At 42.6% G+C, this 22457-nt stretch overlaps 1 protein-coding gene across 3 annotated transcripts in view; it reads left to right on the top strand.

The window, feature by feature from the left end:
* Pappa (pappalysin 1) overlaps nucleotides 1–22457 on the top strand; it is a 250351-nt gene that overhangs the window by 167255 nt on the left and 60639 nt on the right. For all 3 annotated transcript variants that reach the window (XM_004662682.2, XM_045150186.1, XR_006637197.1), the window contains exons 11-13: nucleotides 16629–16742; nucleotides 17703–17838; nucleotides 20468–20681. In XM_004662682.2, coding sequence (XP_004662739.2) covers nucleotides 16629–16742; nucleotides 17703–17838; nucleotides 20468–20681 — 464 coding nt within the window. The remainder of the gene's footprint in view (nucleotides 1–16628; nucleotides 16743–17702; nucleotides 17839–20467; nucleotides 20682–22457) is intronic.

Here is a 22457-nt window from a genome sequence, read left to right as displayed (position 1 = left end):
CAGTCTAGCCTAATTGGTGAACTCCAGGGAACTGTCTTTCATCTCTATGTCTTCAGGCATACATGGAAATGCAAACACATGAACATATATTCACACATGCATAAGAAATACACCTTAGGTTGGTGGTGAACTTATTATGCAGTTATGTATGACCTTGAATATTTTTGCCTACTTGTCTCCCCCACCCAAGAGCTAGCATAACAAGCATGTGTCATCACACCCAGTTTCCTTTGGCTTCTTACAAAAGTCCTTCAGAGTATGTAGCATCACCTCCTTCAGTGGTGGAGAAATGTAGACAGCAACAGGTTCAAAGAGGCTCCAACACACATCGCTTTGACCATAAAATGTGTGTGCCTGCTAGTTCTTTGCAGAAGGGTCTCAGGAAAGTGGCAGGTATAGGTCTCATGAAGAAACTCATATATTTGACCCCAAATCATGTGGTAGAGTTCACTGCTATGCACAGCATGGCCAAGCTGCCACTGGGGAAAAGCATCACTCTGAAATATTCCCATCCCTCAGAGGACTCTGCTGATTGGCTGGTTGTCATGAGAGTCAGCAACTGTTGAAGACCCAATGGACAAAGCATTCCTAGCTTGCTCATCACAGCTACTATCACCTCTGAAATATGGAGGGGCCAGGCAGAGAATAATGCCATCCTTGACATAAAGACTGAGAGCCCTGTTGAAGCTGAAACACTTCCACAACTATGTTGTTTTAGTAACTCTCTGATCGCTTCCTGTGTTTGCACATTTAAACCTGCCATACATCCTTTAGAGCCTATTCTTAAGAAAAATGAAGCTGGCCTAAATCAGGAAAGATCTATGCTTCCTTTTTACTTATTCTTTTAAATTTTATTTCGAGGTTGGATCTCACTCTAGCCCAGTCTGACCTGTAACTCAATCTGTAATCCCAGGCTGGCCTTGAACTCATGGAGATTCTTCTACTTATGTCGCCCCAGTGCTGAGATTAAAGGCATGTGCCACCATGCCTGGCTTTTCAGTTTTAGTTTTAACTTTGTTAATGACAATTTTCATACCTGTATATCATGTATTTTGATTGATACTCCCTCCACAAACCTTCTTTTGTCTCTCTTCCCTGACACTATTCCTGGTACCCCCTTTTTGAAAGTAACTCCTCTTTTATTTTTGTGTCTTTTTTGTACCCCCTTCATCATCCTTGATGATATATTGGTGGGCCCAGTCTTGAGTAGGTAATAACAGTTGTTGTAAGGTCATAATTGCAATAGGGAGTCCATATATAAGACAGTGTTGGAAAAATACTCCTCCAATATCTCTTCCACAATGTTCTTTGAGCCTTGGAAGGCATGAAATAGATGTAGACAATTTCTTGTTGCTTATCTGAACATCCAATTAATGGAAGAACGATTAGTGGGAGGACGGGATTTATTTCAAGTTTACAGATCCAGGTGTCATCTATGGCAGAAGAAGCTGGCTCCCATTCATAAATCCAAGCAGAGAGAGAACACATCAAAGCCCACAACAAAGCAGCAAACATACACAACTGGCAATAAACAGGGAATTAGGGCCCCACAGAGGTCAAACCTCTCTGGCTACCTTTTGGGCTAGGAATCAGATCTGCCCCCAAACACACCCTAGGACTGGACCCAAGGTTCCATTCCCCAGTAACATCTCCTCCATCCAGGTGAATGGGGATCCAAGTTACAAGCCTTAATAAAACACCGCAGTCTATGGAGGACATTCATTCAAACTACCACAGATGTCTAATTTAGCACTGAACACTCAACAGCCACTTTGTACTTTGGCAAGTTTTGAGTCTCCCCAGTAGTCACTGCCATCTACAAAAAGAAGCTTCTCTGAAAAAAAAGACGAGAACAACACTAATCTATGGACATAGACATAAATATTTAGAGGGAAATTTGATGGGCATGACATATCCATATAGCCAAACAATAGTAGCTCCCTTCCTTATACCAGGGTCTATGACCTTCTAGTCTTGGACTTTTGAATAGTTTTTAGTGCCATGAATGAATTTTCTCCTGTAAACTAGGTTCAGATCCAATTAGAGAACAGTTGGTTACCCCCATAACAGTCATGCCACTATTGTACCAGCAGATTCAAATTACCTGGCTGGTTGGTTGTGTAGCTCACAATATACTTCTGGTTAAGACTGTTGATGACCTTTTCCCCTAAATAGCCTATCTCCTCTGTTAAAAGCAAAGAACAGGATTCAATCACATAGCAGTTATATGAGGGCATCAGAGAACCCTAGGAAAGTCTACAGTGAAGAGCAAGATGCAGGAGCAAATACATTCTGTGTAGCCATTTTAAAATCTGACAGGGGTTCCCTGCAAGCCATGTGACTTTTACTCCCTCTTGAACATAATTTGTGCCACACAGACTTTAATTTGCAAAAGTGGAGATGAGGAGGAAGGGGGAGAAGGAAGAAAATAAAAACAACCTGGAAACTCCTAGTTTTATGAACTTGAGAAAATCTTGTTCTTTCACGACACAGATGTTTTTAAGTGAAAAATCACTCCTCTGACCTTTCTAAATAGACTTGTGTGGTCAAAGCTGACATTAACCACGCTTTGCTATTCCTAACCAAGGGTTTGGGTGACCAGGGACAGAGCTTAGATGTGGTTATCATACTCTTGATTAACCTATGAATATTTGGAGGATCTCAGAAAATTGACTGAAGTGTTCTGATGACCTCTTTCCAAGTCTACATGGCTGTGAGCTGGGTGGTAAGGAGTTCCTAGGCGTTATATTGGCTGTGTCTCCCAATTGCACCCCAGAGCCAATAAGAACATTTTTGGATGAAAAATAACTTTGTTTGCAATTTTAGCCTTTAGTACCTAAATCTTAAACCAGCATTCTTGCCTGTTAGGGTACAGAGCAGACAAAATTTCCCAGTCTTATTCTAGAACGATGGCTTCTTGATATTCAGGTCTATGACTGGAAAGTATTTCCTTGCTTAACATCTTTCTCTAGGACTGGCAATGTTTCCAGGTTCTGAAATAATCACCATGTTTCCATATTCCTATCTGGAGCTGGTGATGCCTAGGAATGCTCACCTACTGTTGGTAGCCACTCTGGGCTCCTTCTGCTGAAGAGTCCTCGTGCTGGTTGAAGCTAACAGTGCCCCATGGATCAGACCCAGCCTCTCTTGATATTTAATGAATCACTTTCATTATAAATGTAAAGTATAAGGACTTTTAAAATGCAGAAAATAAAAATGTATTTCTTTTCCTAAAACCAGCATGCTGTGTTGTCCACAAGATTTAGCATATTGAGACTCATCCTTTAAGCTTTGGTGATTGACATCATCTGGGAAAATTGTTTCTTGTCATGGCTCAGCTGTGGCCCAGTTTTTCTTTTCTCTAGTATTTTTTTTTCTTCAGTTCATGATCTCAAGATTCTACTTGACAAGAAGAGCTTGCAGTTTGGACCTGGCATAGTTTTTATCAACACCCTGATTTTCCATGTCTATCTGTCATCCTGCACAAACTTCAAATGCAGAGCTGATCTCATTTTGCTATCAATGATTGCTTGAGTAATTCTTCACCTTTCTGTCCCCATAGGCTTGACAGAGATTTAGGATAAAGGAGACACACACACACCCACACACACACCCACACATGCATGTACACACACATTGCAAAAACACACTCACATGCATGCACATGCACACACACACATACACACACACACACACACACACACACACACACACACACATATTTTCTACTGATATTTTCCTCTGGCATTCATTCCCTTCACATAAACCAAATTGAATAAAGAACTTAGTGCCTCATACATGGTAAGTAAATGTCTGCTGAATAAGTGAATGAATGGATGCAAATAATAGAAAGGTCTTGTTTTCCAGCTGACAGTTAAAAAACAAGAAATGGTTTAAGCCTGAATTGTTCTAAATGCCAAAATCCCCAATTTTCTGCCACAGTGTCTTAAGAATGCAAAGAAGGACTGCCATCTCAATGTCCCTTTCCTGTCACCGTCTTACTCTTGGAGGCGGCACATGTGCTGTGGAGTCACTCTACAGCCATTTGGCTAGGAATCCTGCATTCCTCTGCTGCAGATTATGTCACCAGATGTTAGCAGATGATGCTTAATTTTTTATCCATTTCAACAACAACAACAATAATAATTCAAACAAACATGGCCTTGCTACCCCTGATACCTCTGAAATTCAAAGAAGGTCGGCTCAGATACCCTTCCCTTTCCTATTCAAGGTCCTTCTCAGGTACAGCCCAGCCACTTGGCAAAGCCAGTCTGCCCTGTACTGAGCCACTAGACCATGCCAGGAGCTCCAGTGAGGGATGATTACCATGCCATGAGAAGTCTGGGAGCTGAGCATTCCCTCTTCCCAACTCCCACCTCCAACCAAGCCTTGGCCTCCAACATAAATGGGTGTACTTTGGAGAACTAGGTGGCTTAAGAGATTAGTAATGAGATCCTGAGTCTTTCAGGGCTAGGTCAGGAGTTCAGAGGCGAGCCTGGGTTACTGGTGAATGGCGTAATTATGGAGCCAGGGGCAGCATGTGAGGGCCCCTGTGAAATGAGCTTGGATGGGCCTTTCATGGCTGCAGTTGTCAGCCACACAAAGCCCACCAGCACATCCGACACTAATCACTCTCCCTTGTTAGAGGATTTATTAGCTTGAGGAGCCTGAGACCCTGCCTAGTGCCTCCTTAAACCAGTGTCTATAAAGCCTTGCTCTTCTGTTTTTAAAGTGGAAAATAGTCCCCACTTCACGTGGTAGAGACATGGGAGCTAACACTTCGTGTGCTGTAAGATCGGAACTAGCATCATTTCCATTGTTGCTCTCACTGCTCTTGTGATTGGTTACTTTCATCTCCAGCAAACATAACAGCAATGCCTCCCATCAGAAAGAAGGATGGAGTTAATGGTAAGGGTAGAAGATGCTTCTAGATGGTCATGGAAATGCCTTTGCCAATTGCCTCATCATGGCCTTCTTTTCCACTTTTTGGACCTTGGCTTCTTCACTTGTAGAATGGACAGGGAATAGAAAATTGTGTCTCACTAATACAAACAGAGGTCACACCCACACATCACCACCCCCTACCACCCAGGATAGGTGTGGTCTTGGCATGCTAGTTAACCCATCAGAATTCTAGGACAGTGAGAAAGAAGAGGAGGAAAAGAACTTGGGGATGTAGTCCCCAAGAATGTGGGTACTTTGCTTGGAACATGAGGTAGATTAGTCAATGACAGCAAAGGAATCACTGGCTTCTTCACTTTTGTGGATACTATCTTTGACTTCAGTATCAGCTTTTCCTTTAGAAGAAAGTTGAGGCACTTTCTGTCCCTGAAAAAAATCCAAGTCCATACCCGTGAAATTAAGCAATTGAGAAAGTAGTCCCCAAGAACAAATTCTATGATTCTGAAACATTTCCCCTTTATGAGAATTAGTTAAGCCACCTATGACCATGTTAGTATGCTGTAGGTCAGTGACATTTTAAATGACTTCTAGGGAAAAGCCCATCTTTTGCTCAGTATCCTTTGATTGGGCCAGGTACTTGTATCTCAAATCACAGGATTTCATATTTGTAAGGCAGTTCAGGCTTGGGGGATATTAGAACTCTGAGGAGTGTGAAATGTGTAATGTGTTAAAGATAGATAGATCCCTGCGGCACTGAGGTGCTAGCCAGCTGAGACCCAAGGCTGGAGGGTATCCAATGCCAACTTTTCTTGTCTAGAATTGTTTCCTAAGGGGAGGTTCTGAGATCTGCTACTATTTGCAGGACTCTGGGAGGGCAAAAGAGGCATCTGTCTGTTCCATACACTCATCCTACACACAGGAAACACTTCTTGATTGTTTACACCAAAGAATAAATCCTCAAATTGAGTGAAAGGCAGCCCGCTTCCCCCCTCCTCTCTATCTCTTTAAGGCAGGCATCAAAGGAGAAAGCTGCTCTGGAGGCCTGGGTAAAGTGATAATTGTTTCTAATGGTCAATGAAAGAAAACCTGCTCCCCCTCCCTCCTCTTTTCCCTCTCATTGTATTAAGTATGTAAAAAGAAGGTTGGAGCAGGGGATTGGAAGTGTGTGTGTGTGTGTGTGTGTGTGTGTGTGTGTGTGTGTGTGTGTTGTGCTATAATATATTTAACCCTTGATTGCCCTTAAAGGTTCCATGGTCAGGGGGTCAATCCTGAATAAGGAGCCAGGTGAACAAGCAAAGGTGTATTTAGGTATAGAGAAAAGCACCCAGGCAGAAGAGGCCTATAGCTCTTTGCAAACAATATGTGAAGCCCTGAACCTGGTTGAAACATTTGAGTTATAGTTGTTTATGGTGTGCATTAACTGAAAGAACCTATGGGAAGTATCAATGCTGTTACTCCATTCTACTATGCAACTAATATTTGCTGAGGACCTACTTTGGACCTTCCTCTGTTCTTTATACTGAAGATATAAATCTTGCCCTGGATAAGCTAATGATCAAGTTCAAGAAATATAACAAGATTTATCTTCTAGTCCAATTATGAACAGCCTTCAAAGTTAAGTTGAGATAAGCCCAAAGGCAGACCATATAAGAGGGCAAAGATACAGACTTGAATGAGTGATGTCTGTCATTGGCATGGAACTAGGAATGACAGCAATGATGTCACAGCTTTCCCTCCATTGGTCCAGTAGGATCAAAGGCCACTGTACTTTAGCCAACAGCCTCCATTCCTTATCTGGGAAATAAGATCTTAAGGATTAAATGTAATAATGAACTTGGGATCTGTGGTATACTATACTTATTATGGAAATCATGATTACCAGTTGTCATTGCCATTATAATATCTCATCCCACTTGAGGCACCATATACTGCCTAGGTCCAGTGCCTGTGAGTGCTTCAGAATGAATCACATGCCTTCTTTGCACCACATAGTTATTATCAGTATTATTAGCACCTCTGTGCATTGGTGAAGACCCATGATGACTTGGGCTTCTAGATTGAGTCCATCACCCATGGACCACACACATAGCCTAGGAAAAGCCACATCTGTTCAACATTGGCAGCATTCACTGAGTCATGCATAATGATCTAAGTTAGATTCTGGTGAAAACAAGATCTATCAGGCATAGGCAATGCGCTTGAAGTGTACACAGGGAAAGTCAAAGGGATAGGCAGGAAACCACAATGTGGGTATGTCACACTAACAGTGTCAACCAAGCCTGGTTGCGAAGGTTAGCCAGGAGGAAAGGGTAGAGACGCTGAGTCAGGAAAGTTTGAGTTTGTCTCCTAAGCCATGGTAGACTAACTAATGTTTTCTCAAATCTCAAAGTACTGATCTTGCAATGGGAGACCAAAACTCTTATTCACCAGAGTTATGAAAGTAAAATGATTATACATGAACAGCATCCTGTATAGGTTTACCTTTTTTTTTTTTTTTTTGAGAGAGAGAGAGGGAGAGACAGAGACAGAGAAAGAAAGAGAGAGAATGGGCACACCACCAGGGCCTTTCAGCTGCTGTGAATGAACTCCAGACCTGTGAGCTCCCTTGTGCGCATGTGCAACATTGCATGCTTGTGTCATTGTGTGTCTGGCTACATGGGACCTGGAGATTCAAATATGCATTCTTAGGCTTTGCTGACAAGCACTTTAACTGCTGAGCCATCTCTCCAGCCCAGGTATACCATTTTTTATTTATTTATTTATTTATTTATTTATTTATTTATTTATTTATTTATTTATTTATTTATTTGAGAATGACAGACACAGAGAGAAAGACAGAGGGAGAGAGAGAGAATGGGCGCGCCAGGGCTTCCAGCCTCTGCAAACGAACTCCAGACGCGTGCGCCCCCTTGTGCATCTGGCTAACGTTGGACCTGGGGAACCGAGCCTCGAACCGGGGTCCTTAGGCTTCACAGGCAAGCACTTAACCGCTAAGCCATCTCTCCAGCCCAGGTATACCATTTTTAAAAGATAGTGTCCATCCCCTCTTTCAGTGGAGCTCTGTGAAGCAAAGCTTGGTTCAAGGGGCAGGTTTATTTCATCTAGGCCACTCTGTGTCAGGTTTCCCTGGCCCTTTCCAGCCGTCGCCTGGTACACTGCCTCCTACTTATCTTTCTCTCCTGCATTCTTCAGGATCCAGAGATCTCTATGGCTTATACCAAGAAACCAACTTCTGCCCCTCTTTGTGACCTTGCAATTCTTGAAGAAATAACTTGGCACTGGAACTGCAAGCCTGAGGTTAAAATGTGGCCTAAGGCAAAATCTTGGGAAACTGTCTGGTTGTGTCCGTGTGTGCACGTGCACAGTGCTGCCCACACGCGTCCCCATGCTCCCACCGCCCTGCTCCCTTTCCTCTGGCTAGTTTTGAGGCCCATGCCAGGTTCCTTTTGATAGAAATAGGAAATTGGAGAGGATGTACCAGAGGTTTGGGGGTCATTTCCTCCCGCCTTAGATGGACAAAAGGGCATGAAAAACTGTAAAATCGAAACTCAATGGAAACCTCATGGCATGACCCTCTGTGAAAAAACACCAGGACCTCTACTCCCCCTGTTCTCACTCTGCTCCCTCCCTTTGTGTACATCGTGTGTGGGTAGAAGATAAACTGGATTTAGGAAACCCTTTGAAAGCAAGACATCGTTAACTCCTCTAATTGAAAGCAGCCTTCAGCAAAGGTTGGGGATTTGGAGGCGGGCGCTGGATATAGTGGCTGGCAGTACATGGAGCTGAGGAGAGTCCCCAGTTCCTGGGTCCATAGGCCCTCCTGTTTCTGCAGACCCAGCCCTTCCAGCCAGGATGTCTTCTGGATCATCTTAAAGTCAGTGGAGAGGACCATATATCTTCAAGCCAGTTTTTCATCTACCCACTATTTTCCTATCTGCATTGAATGTGATGTTTGGAATAAGGATTTCTGAAGATGTTCCCAGTTCAGACTTCAAATGGTCTCAATGCTCCCTCGATCGCTGTGAAGAATGCCCCCAGCTCGGTGGCAGCACACAAAGGCAGGCAGGAAAAGCAAGTGAATAGAAGCATAGCAGGAAGCACACTGCTTGAGTGACTGCCGTAAAATTTCGTGTCAGTGTTTGGTGGCCTTTGCCAGGGGAGGTAGCTAGGAATTTAAACGTTAGTGTCGGAACGTGAGAGACATGGGTGGACAGGTGGTCCCTGCGTCCACAGAGCTGTGAGTCTGCTGGCTGCAGAGGCCGTGCTCTGGTCCTTAGCTCTCACTTGGAAAAGGACTGGCAGCATGCCCAAGCTGAAATACCCTTTGGAGATAAATTCATCTCACTCTGCCTTCCTGTAAATGGGAAGGTTGAGAGTCAGAGAAGTGAGCTATTAAGTCCCTCGCCTGGCAATCCAGGCTTTTTCTATCATCTGATTCTACCCCAGGGCAGGCCTGTGAAGAGGCTGTTTACATTAGGCAGCTTCTATTTAAGGAGTCCCAGAAAAAGACATGATTGCAAATCCTGAGTCCATCCTCTATGTGGCTAGTATTTGAGACCAACCTAGCACATATCTCCCCTCTCTTGTTGGATCCACATAAAAGTATTGAGTATAGGCAGGTTGTTTTCAATTTAACATCTATGGGTAAGAGTAGAAGCTGAGTTTGAGTATAAATCTGAGTCTTCTACCACAAGCTAGTTGTTTGGCGTTAGTCAAAATACAGATCCTCAATCTTTTGTCAATAAAATGGGTACAAATACCAATCACTAACTCACAAGATTACTTTGAAGATTGCATAATTCAGTACATAAGAGTCATTTCTTTTGTGATTCTAAGCTGACTTCAAACTCGCTATGCTAGACTGAAGTTTGTAATCTTCCTTAGCTTATTTAGTGCTAGAAATACAGACACGTGCCATCATGCCTAACTTGCTACAGAATCTTTAAAACAGTGCTAGGCTGAAACAAGGCACTCAATGTATGTCATTTCATGGGCATCTAGTATTCCCCATGTGCTGGGGAATCCGCGGTTGATTTGAGCATAAGTAAAGCATGATCCTCACATTGGAAACTTTCAGATTTTAAATGGGTAAGGCTGGACACTACAACTAAGGGCAGCTAGTGGATATGTAAGGAGGTACGTGCTCATATAAGAGATAGCATTTAGTTCTGCTGGGGATGAATAAAAACAGAGGGGAGGTGATTTTTGAGAGAGTTAGTTGGGCACATATATCATGCCAGGAAGTTGATGTTTCAGAGAGAATTTTCCAGTGAGAAAGAGGCATCATGATGGACATGTGATGCTGCCTTGTGGGTGAAGTTGGTGGAAAAGACTGATGCCTGCTTTCAGAGGTCTTTCTCAGCTGTGTCTAGGAAAGTTTCCATCCTGTGGGCACGGGCTAGTCATAAGTGGCAGGGCAATGTGATTAGTTTTCCCCTTTGAAACAGGGCATAAATATGGAACAAAGGAAGGCGAAGACAGTGGTAAATAGCATTTTCTTCTCTGCAAGAGGGAAGTGGGTGGAGCCCAAGCAACAACTGTACTGCCTTGGGAGTAAGACAGAAAGCAAAATCAAAGACATGAGCATCCAACCCTCATGTCTTTATAGAAGTGAACCTGAGACGTTGAGACTCACTGAGAGCCTCTAAGTCTTAATTTCTTTACCATAGCTATGTTATAGTGATTTCAAACATTGTATGACATGTGTAAGGATTAAATGATATTATGGTTGTGAGACACTAAGTAGTAAGAATTGCTGTGGGTGCCCTTAAGCTTCTGGGCCCCTTCAGAGTCACTTGGTTCTACTGTTGCATTTCACACATGATGATACCAAGACTGAGAAATGTACATCTTGTAAGTGACACAGCCAGATTTAAGCAAGGCCTCCTATTTACCATGTGCTATTTGAATTGCATAAGATAGTGGAGTCTAAAGGTTTGCTATACAGGACAATCCCAGCAATGTCAAGGCAGGAAGCAGCCACCTGCTCCCTGGTTCCTCCAGGTGATACCAGAAAGGTGAGAGGGAACATGTCCTGGGCAAGGTTTTCTGAAGAAGAGAGTGGTGAGAGTCCCAGCGTTGGTGTTTACTGTCTCTGTCATAATCTCTTGGGAGAAGTCTCACTGGAGATGGCTTTACATAGCCAAGGCAGAGCTAACTCAGGAATACTAGGTGGCTGGCACATTTGTATGTTCTTAACAACTTTGCTTTTTAAAAATAGTTCATTTTTATTTACTTTAGAGCTACAGATAGACAGAGAGAGAAAGAGGCAGACAGAGAGAAAGAGAGAGAGAGAGAAAGGGCATGCCAGGGCCACCAGACACTGCAAACGAACTCCAGATGCATTTGCCACTTTGTGCATCTGGCTTATGTAGGTCCCGGGGAAATGAGCCTCGAACCAGGGTCCTTAGGCTTCACAGGCAAGCACTTAACTGCTAAGCCATCTCTTAGCAACTTTGCTTTATTAAGCTGTGTGTCATTGTGCCATATACCTCTCTTCTATAGAGCACTGAAAAGGGAGTGTTCTCAGTAAATGACCTATGCGAGTCCACTTTAATTAGCATGTACAAGGTCTTGGGTTTGATCCTGAGTACTAGAAAAAAAAATACAACACCTCCACAAATAACAACAAAAACTAAAAGTGCACAGAGGTGATTCAGCCTAGCATTGTGGTACATACCTACCATCCCAACACTAAGGAAGCTGAGGCAGGAGAATAACAAGTTGGAGGCCCACTTGGGCTATTTGACAAGACCCCATCTCAAACAATCAAAGGAAAAGAGAAAAAGGGGGAAATGCAGATATTTTGCTCTTTAGAGAAAAGAGTAGGTTAAGGTGTGGACAGTCCTCTTCATGTATGAATGTTATTGGAAAGGGCTGTCAGAGGTAGGTCGAGCTGTCTAAAAGTATGACTTTTATGTCCATAATGTAAGCAAGCTGATGCTGAATAATTCTTCTACCAACTCCAGGAGGACCAAAGTGAAGATGCTTGCTTGCCAAACCACATTTGCTTTTAGTCTAACTCCACTGGATTCTTTCCCTTCCACTTGATCATTTCTTTATTCACATTTCCATTTATTTACTGAGTGTAAGTGTGTTGTCATTCAAGATCATGTTTTCTTTCTTTCTTTTTTTTTTTACTTTATGTCCTATGATGAGTAAACCCCCATGTCCTCTCTCCTTTAGTCCTTAGCATCCACCATACTATCTTTGATCCTGTGACTATTTTAGATGCTGAATATGGGTGCATTCATGCAGTATTTCTTCTATGGCAGGCTCATTTCAGTTATTACATCCTTACATCCTTAAGGTTCACTCTTATTGCACGTAGAAGAATTATAACACTCTGTTACACATACATACTTCCACATTTTTTTCCATCTGTTTATGCCCATGCAGATTGTTACCACATCTTAGGTACCAATAGTAATGCTACAATGAAGACGGAGTTAGGAAACACAGGACAACTGAGCTCCAGAGCACCCTGTCTTTCATCCCCCCTGGAAGCCTAAATCCTAGAGGCTATAGTGCTTCTAGGACAACCTTGCTGTAGTCCATAAGACAACGAGTTATGTAAAAGGAGAGAGCAGATCTTGTTCATATTCGTGTGACTGAGAGGAAACATAGATTGCTGTGGCCAGTGCCCTGATATCTTTGGGACCGAATGATTGGGGTGACCCATGTGCTGCAAGGTTTGTGCATCAGAGGAAGAATGGAATGGGTCTTAACGATCTTTGAGAGATACTCATGTTGGGATGGAAGAGAAGGTTGGATGAGACTGAAAGTTCCCTAGTTCCAGCAATAATGAAGAACCTGAAGGAGTGACAAGGTTAAGTGGAAGCAGAGAAGCCCAGAGTTACGGGATGATGGCAGGAGGAGCATGAGTCCACTAGAACTCACAATGTGACTGCAGTGTGTTCAACTTTCATTGCTCAGTAACTCAGTATGGAGTTAGATAGGCTTTTTCAGAAAGGTGTCCAAAAGTGGATGTACAAAGACAGAGCATTCCCAGAGAGTCCGTCACCTTGAGGATGGCCTCTTTATTCAGTGTTCATCGGGGCTCTGTTTTTCTCAGCACTGTGTGTCCTGGCATCCTCAGTTTTGGTGGCAGAACAGGCAAATGTACGCAATGTCCATCAAAGCACGCTGATTCAGAAGGTTTACATCTCACTTTGCCTCTCTAGGAAAGGAGATGATTTTAAGAACAGCAAGAGTTTTGGGCAAAGGCTTGACTGGATTTACTGTACCTTTTTGATCTGCTTTGACTGTCTCTGGTCAGGATTTGAGCCAGCCTGTAACAAACATAAAACTAAGTAGAGAAACAAGAGAATAAAATAACAGCAGCATGCCTGTCTAAGACTGTCTAGTGCTGATAAAGCTCTCGAGATAAGAGGAAATCGTATTTAAGCTCTAAGAAGGTTGTGTTCATGCTGGAGACTTCTCTGACCATGGATACTTTAGATACAGAGATAAGAGCCCCGACTCAGAGATCTGAGGCGTAGTCCACCACCCTCTGCAGGAAGATAGACAGCAAAGAACACAGGCAGAACACATTCCAAAATGATATGTGTCGAACTGCTGGCCCGGATTTCAAATGCCATAGATAGTTTATTCAAAATCACACACTGTTGTAAGGCGTAACACAATCTGCTGACAGCCCTGCCTAAACCCCATCTTCATTGTTTTGGGAAAAACAAATAAGTTTCAAGTTGATTTCTAGCCCATGAAAGTGGTGTGCTTTGGGTTTAGCCTCTTTGGTATGAGGTGTCTAGAAATTTGAATAATAAATTGGAGCAACTAGAAAATTTAGGCCATCAATGCTTCTGATGGAGTTTATGAAGTAATGAAGCCCTTTACTTATAGGAACAAACACAAAGAATTTTGGTTTATTAAACAGAAGGCCAAAGGTTCACTGGTTGATACTATTCAGACATCCTCATATTCTGACCCTTAGCCAACCACTCCATCATCCAAGGAAGTCACCCTTCAATCTGTGACTAATCCAGTGTTCAAATGTGCAAGATCAACTGAGATCCAAAAAGACAAGGGAATGTGTCCATAATTACACCTCAAATTTTGAGTTAGTATGGACTAGAACCAAAACTTCTTAGGACAAATCCAGCCACAGAACTCTTGGGTGCTATGTGATACTTCTCCAGAGTTATTTAAATGACTTCTTCCTTGTGGTTTCAAGAATGAATTGATAAAAATAGGAAAAGTACCTGTTATTCAGTATCAGGAGATCTCTGAGTTTTCTTTATGACTTTACTATGTATGTTTGAACTTATGCCAAATCATTCATTCAAAACTGGAAGCATTTATTGCTTATAGATCACATCACAGCCCCCTGTTTTAGCATTGCTTAGTGTCTTACTACTGTAAACAGAATGGAGATGGGATGTTCTCTGAGACCTTTTAGAAGGCAGAATCATGCCAAGAATTGATGGAGAAACAGCATTTTAGTTTCAGCATGTGTATTGATGGGATGCTTAGCATGTTAAAAGGAATCCTGGTGATGCCAAGAAAGGTTTGCTATTATAGAATACTTTGACCTAGTCCAGCACGTCAGATTCACTGTATAAAAAATTCATTGTTAATGAAGTTGACACTGGTAAGATGACATCTATTTTTATAAGACACTATTTTGGACTTTTAGTTTAGCTTTTTTTTTTTTTGAGGTAGGGTCTCACTGTAGCCCAGGCTGACCTGGAATTCACTATGGAGTCACAGGGTGGCCTCGAACCTATGGCAATCCTCCTACCTCTGCCTCGCAAGTGTTGGGATTAAAGGCGTGAGTCACCGTGCCCGGCTTGGACTTGTTTTCTTTTTAAAGAAAAGAAAAATAAAAACAGTTAAACTGTGTTATTTAGATTAGCTTTGAACTCCTTGCTTCAAGTGATCCTCCTACTTCAAGTTAAGGAGTCACTATAACTGCAAGTACATATCTATATGCCTGAATTGTATTTTTATCCTTTTAAGTCATAAAATCACATCAGATAATATAAAGTAAATCATATAGTGGGTGCACAGATTGAGTGGCATTGGCAGTTAGGCCAATTTTGCCCCTTTTTTAGCCTCTTTAAAGACACATATCATGCTACAGATGGAAAGACTTCCCTCTTCTTCCCAAATTTCAGGAACGTTTGCTTTCCTTAATACCATAAGCAACTACTATTCTAAATTTGTTGTATGGGTTCCCATGACATGTTTAGTTCATGTTAATCTCTGGATGATATATAATTTTGCTTTGTGTGATTTTTACAGATGAAATTTTTATAAATTTATGCCTGTATATCTCTTCTGACTTGTTTGGTATTTATGTTTTATTTTGTTTTGTTTTTGCTCAGCTATTTTCCCCATCTCACTATGTTGATAATTTTGAACTCATCATTAAGTATTCCATTGTGATTAACCTAAGCCTATACTGAATAGCATCAATATTTCAGTGTCCGTATCTATGAATCTATATAGTTTGTCTTAACATTTTTTTGCCTTATGTATTTTGCCCTATGTACTTTATGCATCCCTTCCCCAACAGAAGAGCATGTAGATTATCCCCTATTTTATTATTGTGAGTGTGTGTGTGTGTGTGTGTGTGTGTGTGTGTATGAATAAACATGTTTAATTTTTATTAATTTTTAATTTCTTTGTTTTTATGTAGGTTTGTTAATAATAGATTGTATTGTTATTCTTTTCATAGTTTATAACATTCTTAGAACTCTAGGTCAGCCTTATTTCTCAGATAATTAGACTCTGATCTGGGGGTATAAAATGACAGGCCCAAATCTCACAGGGAAGTTTTGAGAGAAGTCACATCAGAGAACAGAGAGAACATACTGATTTTGGATAGACTTGCCAAGTATCTAACCAATTTCAACTTGATTTTACTTTACTTTCCCTATATTAGTCTTTTTGTCAGTTGTAGTTATGCATGTGATTCGTTTGTGAATATTTGTACACAATGTTTGCTATAAGCTCCTGGGCCTTGCTCCCACTGGACCCCCAGGTTATTGACAAGTGAATGTCTCTCAGTAAATATCATTTGAATGAATTGAATCAATATGGAGTGAAATTTGGATATAGAAGAAATGCATGTTTGAAAACTTTCAGCAGTCTATGTTTCCTCGTTAATTTAGTATGTTATGGTTTTAGTGTCATTGATAATGAATGTGGTATTATGTGTGTGTGTGTGTGCACATGTATATGAAGTAGTGAAACTAATTTTTCTTCATGATGTGACAGGTAACTCTCATAGTCTCATAATCTTCTTGTGTCATTCTATAGTGCTGATCATAGTTAATACAACTGTTTTAAAATAGGCTACTTGACATTCAAGATTCAGTAGGAGCAAATCTCACAACATTTCGTTATTGCTGCTTTCCCTAAGCTCCAATAACGCCACATCGTTTATGACAACCCAAGGTTTTTGAGTTTCTGCTTTCCTGTGAGACTTGTGTCTGTAACGCCTTACAGGCCCAACTTCAATGTCAACTCCTCCAGGATTTGTCCCTAGAAGGATACTTCTGTCACCTGTCACCAAACATCTATCTGCTCCTTTCCAGTATTGAGGCTACCCTCAAGAATATGAGCTTCTAGATCAAATGTAGTCTATTGATCTTAGTTTTTATTTTGCAGAATCAATACCTAAGAAGATGTATAGTAACAGTTTGCTGTGTTAAATTAGTTTCACAATCTCAAAAAGTTGTCTTTTCTTAATTATTTTTCAGGTATGTCGAACCAAGGTGATAGATCTCAGTGAAGGCATTTCACAGCATGCCTGGTACCCTTGCACCATCAGCTATCCATACTTTCAGGTGCCTCAGACAACTTTCTGGCTCCAGGTAAGTACCATTTTGGAGACTCGTGGAATATCTGTTTTTGGTCCCCAGTAAGCACTAACCCCCATGATGACCTTTGCTTGACATGGTCTGTCCACCTCCTGAGGCTGTCAACTGATCAAGACGGGGAACAGAACACTCACTAATGCAATGCTTCCTGAACTGGAATCCCTTAATTGCTCATGAATGCCTCTCTTGAATGCTTTTATTGGCAAGTAATTTAGATACCTTTTATTTGTTATTCAAGACCTTTAAAAAATGATCGTTTCTCTCCATTGAGTCTTTGCTGATCTCTACAGAAAGGAAGTGACCATTTACTTTCTTTCAGCTCTATACATGCTGGTCACCTGTTGGGTGGCACCTGTTCCATATTTCACAGCTGTGTTCAGGTATATCTTCCTGACCAAAGAAAGTAGATTATATTGGACTTAATTTATGTGTCACTGACCTTCTTTGAAGTCTATAGATCCTAAAAGGTCAAGGACCAGACTTGTTTGGCTTTATCACCTCAGTGTCTACTGAAGAAGCTAGCATGGATAATGATGGGTACTAAAAGTATCTTGTTTTTTTTTTTTTTTTTTTTTTTTTTTAGTGATGTTTCTTTGTATGAAGCCCTGTACTAGACTTTATATTCCCATCATCTTGTTAGAATTACGCAATGATCTTGTAGATATTTTCTAATCAGCCACTTAGTAAAGACAGAACATAGGCCCTACATGTTCCAGCCATCCCCAGTCTCACACAGAGAGGGCAGAGCACAGCTAACACTGAAGCAGAGTTTCTGACCGATGAGCCTGGCTCTCACGACTCACATTCCTGGTATCCTTCTTTTCTTGGGATGGAGGGCTGGGTAGCCAAGCTCCTAACACAGAGAAAAAGCCCCTTCAACCCACTCTAATGTGGCTGCCTCCCCACCCTTTTGTTGAGTATACCAATGACCCTCTTATGTCATCTGCATTTCAGACCTTCTTCTCTCAGCCAATGGTTGCTGCAGCTGTCATTGTCCACCTGGTGACTGACGGGACATATTATGGGGACCAAAAGCAAGAGACCATCAGTGTGCAGTTGCTTGACACCAAAGACCAAAGCCATGATCTAGGCAAGGATGTTCTTCTGGGCTTGTGTCACATTTGGTCCTGCCTGCATGGGTGGTTGTGGCACAGGGTTACAACAGCCTCTTCTATTCCCTTTGCATCTTCCTGCTGCCTCAAAGTTGCCTTGGTCAAGATGTAGTTTTGTATCCAGATAAACCTGGGTTTCACAAATCTAAGAATAAGGGATCAATGGAAAAGCCCTGTCCAACGCCTCAGATACTTTAACTGCAAGCATTCCATGACAACTTCAAATGATCCTGGGAAGAAGACTAAGAAAAGGACATTTTGTCACCATTGTCAGCTCCTGGGTTAGGGTTAAGAGCCATCAGGAGACTCTACTTCACACAGTGAGACAGGACCGCAAGTAGCCAACACTGAGAATTCTTCTTGTCAGAGGTGTCTGTGAAAACCCTGATAGTGGGCCTTATGCTGAGCACTTCCTCCAGAGAATATCCATGTGAGAGCAGGGAATAGAGTAATTTTCATAAGTCTCAGGAGTGGAGAAGCAGGTGAGGAGTCAGGACTTACCTGCTGACGACCTGCCCAGAGCTCAGAGCAGAGTGGAAAGACAAGGGCCAGAGCTGTGACCTACCATCCTTTTGAACAATGCCAGGGATCCTGCTACAAGGAAAGGACTGATTCCAGAGTTGAGAACCAAAGTTTTACCCTAGTACAGGCTGACCTGAAATTCACTATGTAATCTCAGGGTGGCTTCGAACTCACAGTGATCCTCCTACATCTGCCTCCTGAGTGCTGGGATTAAAGAAGTACCCACCATGCCTGGATTAAATTCTTTTAAAAATATTTTGTTTATTACTTATTTATTTGAGAGACAGAGAGAGGAAGAGAGAGAGAGAGAAAGAGCAAGATTGAGCATGTCAGGATCCCTAGCTACTGCAAATGAACTCCATATACTTGTGCCATCTTGTGCATCTGGCTTTGTGTGAGTCCTGGGGAATTGAACCTGAATCCTTTGGCTTTGCTGGCAAGTACCTTAACCACAAAGCCATCTCTCTAGCCTCCAAGTTTGAATTCTGTAACCATCACTGACTCACTTGAGAGAGAGAGAGAGAGAGCAATTTTGCAGCGTTGTTGTCACCTCTAGTACAAAGTCTCTTGCTCACCTCATGTTTTATGGGGACATTATGGTCATAGGAGATATTTCTTGGCACTATTCTTCCTCATCCCAACACAAAATCTGACACTAAGAACTCCCTGTTCTCACTGAGCGACTCCTGCTATATCATCACAAATACATTTGCTCTGGAGAGCTTGAGGGAGCCATTGTGAGTGGTTGGAATTCCAGGTCAGCCCTGGAGCCTACACTTCAAAACTATGTTCACACCACTGCCCAGAAGACCTCATTTCAAAACCTAAGTAGACAAAGGGTCACTTCAGGGTCAGATAAAAGCCAAGGGAGTGGGAAGATTTTTTTGTTTTATTTCCGTGTCTCTTTATTTAGTAGTTTTAAAGGCAAAGGAGAAAAAAATATAATAATAAGAGAGAGAAAGAAATTTCTCTGGACTTACCTGGATTTCTGAGAAATTTCTCAAGGTGGGAAGCAATTCTTTTCATAGTCATTCTGGCTTTGCAACCACTTCTGAGAAGACGCTGTTCAGCAGAGAGGGGAAAAGTCAGGTTCCTCAGAAGCTCCTTGGGTTTTACTTCTTGTGCCTGACCTTCTACGTTTCTGTGTCTTCTTGCAATGCATTCCCCTGTTCTTACCATCTCCAAAGGACATTGTCTGAAAGGGTAGACTAGAGAAAGGACACGAGTGGGACCAAAACGTCACACATGGTCAGGAGTAAACCGTTTTATTTTTTCAGATAGGCAAATGGAATTTTAGGAGCTTGCTGGAGCTTAAATATCAACAAGTAGCTAACCTAGCATTTGAACCTCAGTTCACCAATCATAAAAGCCCATTTCTGTTTGCAGACTTTGTCCCACCTACCCAGTAACTATTCCCTCTCCTGGCCCATGTATTTATGATCCTGCCTTTTCTTTCCTTTTTAACCCTGAGTACCTGATGCCTGTAATAGAATCTGTAGAGGACTCTACAATAATACTTGGATTCTACTGAAGGTTTCTTCATGCCATGGCTGAGCCATGTCTGCAAACTGTGCCTCTTAGTTTCCTTCCCTGAAGACCAGGCATAGAGGTCTTTGCACCTCTGGGTTACGTATAGGCCTGCAGATGACCCATAACAGTAAGCTCTTTGCTCCGGGAAGGCCCTGTTACTAGGAATTTTTCCCACCACCTTTGTGACTGGTCAGACAAGCAGTCTGAACACCAGCAACTCAGACCATCAAGCCCTAAGGCAATGTGGGAGGGAGAGAGTACAAGGGATGCTGGCTGGCTGAGGGTGGCCATTTGTGGGAGGGAGATAGGCTGTGGGCTCTAGGTAAAGGGAAAGCTTAGGGGGCAGGGAGGCAGGGGAATTGGAAAGATTTGAAGGCAAGAGAAAAGGCAGACAAAGAAACTTTCAATCAAACTCAAAATCCTCACTGGCCGCCCAATGGTGCTTTTGTACAGTGACATGAAAGGGTCTGGGGGCTTCGGGAAGGGCCCGTTGGGGAGGGCGTGACTGGCCTTGAGTAATGAGCCTGGCCCCTCGGCCCTCTGTCTCCCTGACAGGCCTCCATGTCCTGAGCTGCAGAAACAATCCCCTGATTATCCCCGTGGTCCATGACCTCAGCCAGCCCTTCTACCACAGCCAGGCGGTACGTGTGAGCTTCAGTTCGCCCCTGGTCGCCATCTCAGGGGTGGCCCTCCGCTCCTTCGACAACTTTGACCCCGTCACCCTGAGCAGCTGCCAGAGAGGAGAGACCTACAGCTCTGCTGAGCAGAGGTAAGGCATCTTGGGGCCTTCTCGCCCTGGACCATTTGTAGCCAAGTGGAGACAGAGCACTCGTGAAGTTGAACAGCCATTCCTATGGCTGCTAAAAGTCTGTGTTTCTCTCGTTTCCATTCTCTGACCTCTGGCCATCTTAGCCTTTGGGATTGAGAGGTCTATGAGTCCCTGATTCCTGGGGTGAGTGAGAGAAGCAGGATGTGTGGTGAAGATAATCCCCCATCCCTTCACCTGGCTTGCACCTGCCGAATTAACAAGAGGCATGGTGCTTTGGCAATAACAGTTTCCTTCCCCAGTCCTCAGCATCCCCATCTGAACAAAGGCAGGGTAGATGGATTAGCTCTTTCAGCTCTGAAATGCTGGCTCAGACAGGAGAAGCAGTCCTCTACATTGAGATTTGCTTCATAGCAGTTCATTGTGTATTCGCATAAGTGAGACTTCCATATGTTCTGTAAGCATAGACACCTGAGATTCTCCCAGGGATGAAGAACTTGTCTTTTAACTGTATAACATCCTTCCATCAGAGCTTTTGATCTGGGATATGTTAACACTGCTCGTTTAGATTTGGGAAAGAGTGGGGAGCTTTGGGACTACCCTTACTTGGGTGTTTCATCTCCACCTTACTGCTTCTTCAGTGTGTGTTCTTAGATGAGTCACTTTTCTTTCTGAGTCCCAGGCTTCTATTTTGCAAGTGAATACTAATATCAACACCCTAAGGTAGTTGTGAAGGTTACCTATCACACTCATCTAGACAAAAAGAATCTTGCTAACATTATGCAAAGATGATAGACACATCAATGAAGGCACTTAATAGCCACTGTCCAGTGCTGATGGCAGTACTACTGTGCACAGAATCCTGTGTGTTGTTCCAATGTGAGAGCTAGGAGTGCCTCAGATATGACCTAGTACCCCCAGCACATGAAAACTTTAATATTATCATTCACAATTCCAGAGCCCCAAAAAGGGAGTGGTCCACCATTGGATGAGCATCTCTGAAGTCAGTTTTATGAGATCCAGAGGGAAAGTGAAAGAGGTTGTATGTTGGTGGGCTCTGTAGACAGAGTAAAGCCTTCTGCAAGGCAATGCAGCAACGCATTGAACACCTGGAGACAAGAAGAGGGAGGAACGGCAATGGGAGGGGATCAGCAGCCTTTCCCACGCCCTGGCTCACACGGAGGACACAAGAGGTGTTGCAAAATCCACATTGTTCCGCACCCACAGTCTCCAGCTTCTGTTGTGCAAAGTCTGTCGCAATCATTGCGATGCAAGAGCTCCTTAAATATCCCTCATTGTCATATTTCACTCTAGTAGGGCTTTTTTATCCCTGGCTCTTCAAATTCTATAAAAATAAATTAATTCTCTGAATCCAGGGAAGCAGTGTTGATGGAAAATGCAAATCCATCAAACCTTGTCCACAATGCATGTTCCCATCTTTAGCCAGATCACCCACAAACTGACCAAAGCCAGCACTGGGCTTCTTTGAGCTCTTAATTAATGTTTCCTATGCCATCATAAAATAACATTTAACCTCAAAAACCAATCAATTGATAAGTGATAGTGGTGCAGTTCTTTGGTGGGGAAAGAGCATAGAACTGGGGAAGAGCCTTTCCTGGGCTGCTATGACTATAAACAAATTCTTCCCTCTGTTTAGGCCTCAGTTTTTCTATGGAAAGATGATTTTACTGCATGATTCTTATAGATCTTAGCAGTGATTTGTAAGACTGAGGAGGAGGGAGAGAAAAAAGGAAGGGACAAACCAAACATCTATGGAGT

The sequence above is a fragment of the Jaculus jaculus genome, chromosome 1 (genome assembly GCF_020740685.1).
Source record: "Jaculus jaculus isolate mJacJac1 chromosome 1, mJacJac1.mat.Y.cur, whole genome shotgun sequence".
In the NCBI taxonomy this organism is placed as follows: Eukaryota; Metazoa; Chordata; class Mammalia; order Rodentia; family Dipodidae; genus Jaculus; species Jaculus jaculus.
Note: the sequence above shows the minus strand (reverse complement) of the source record. Positions and strands in the feature narration are given on the sequence as shown.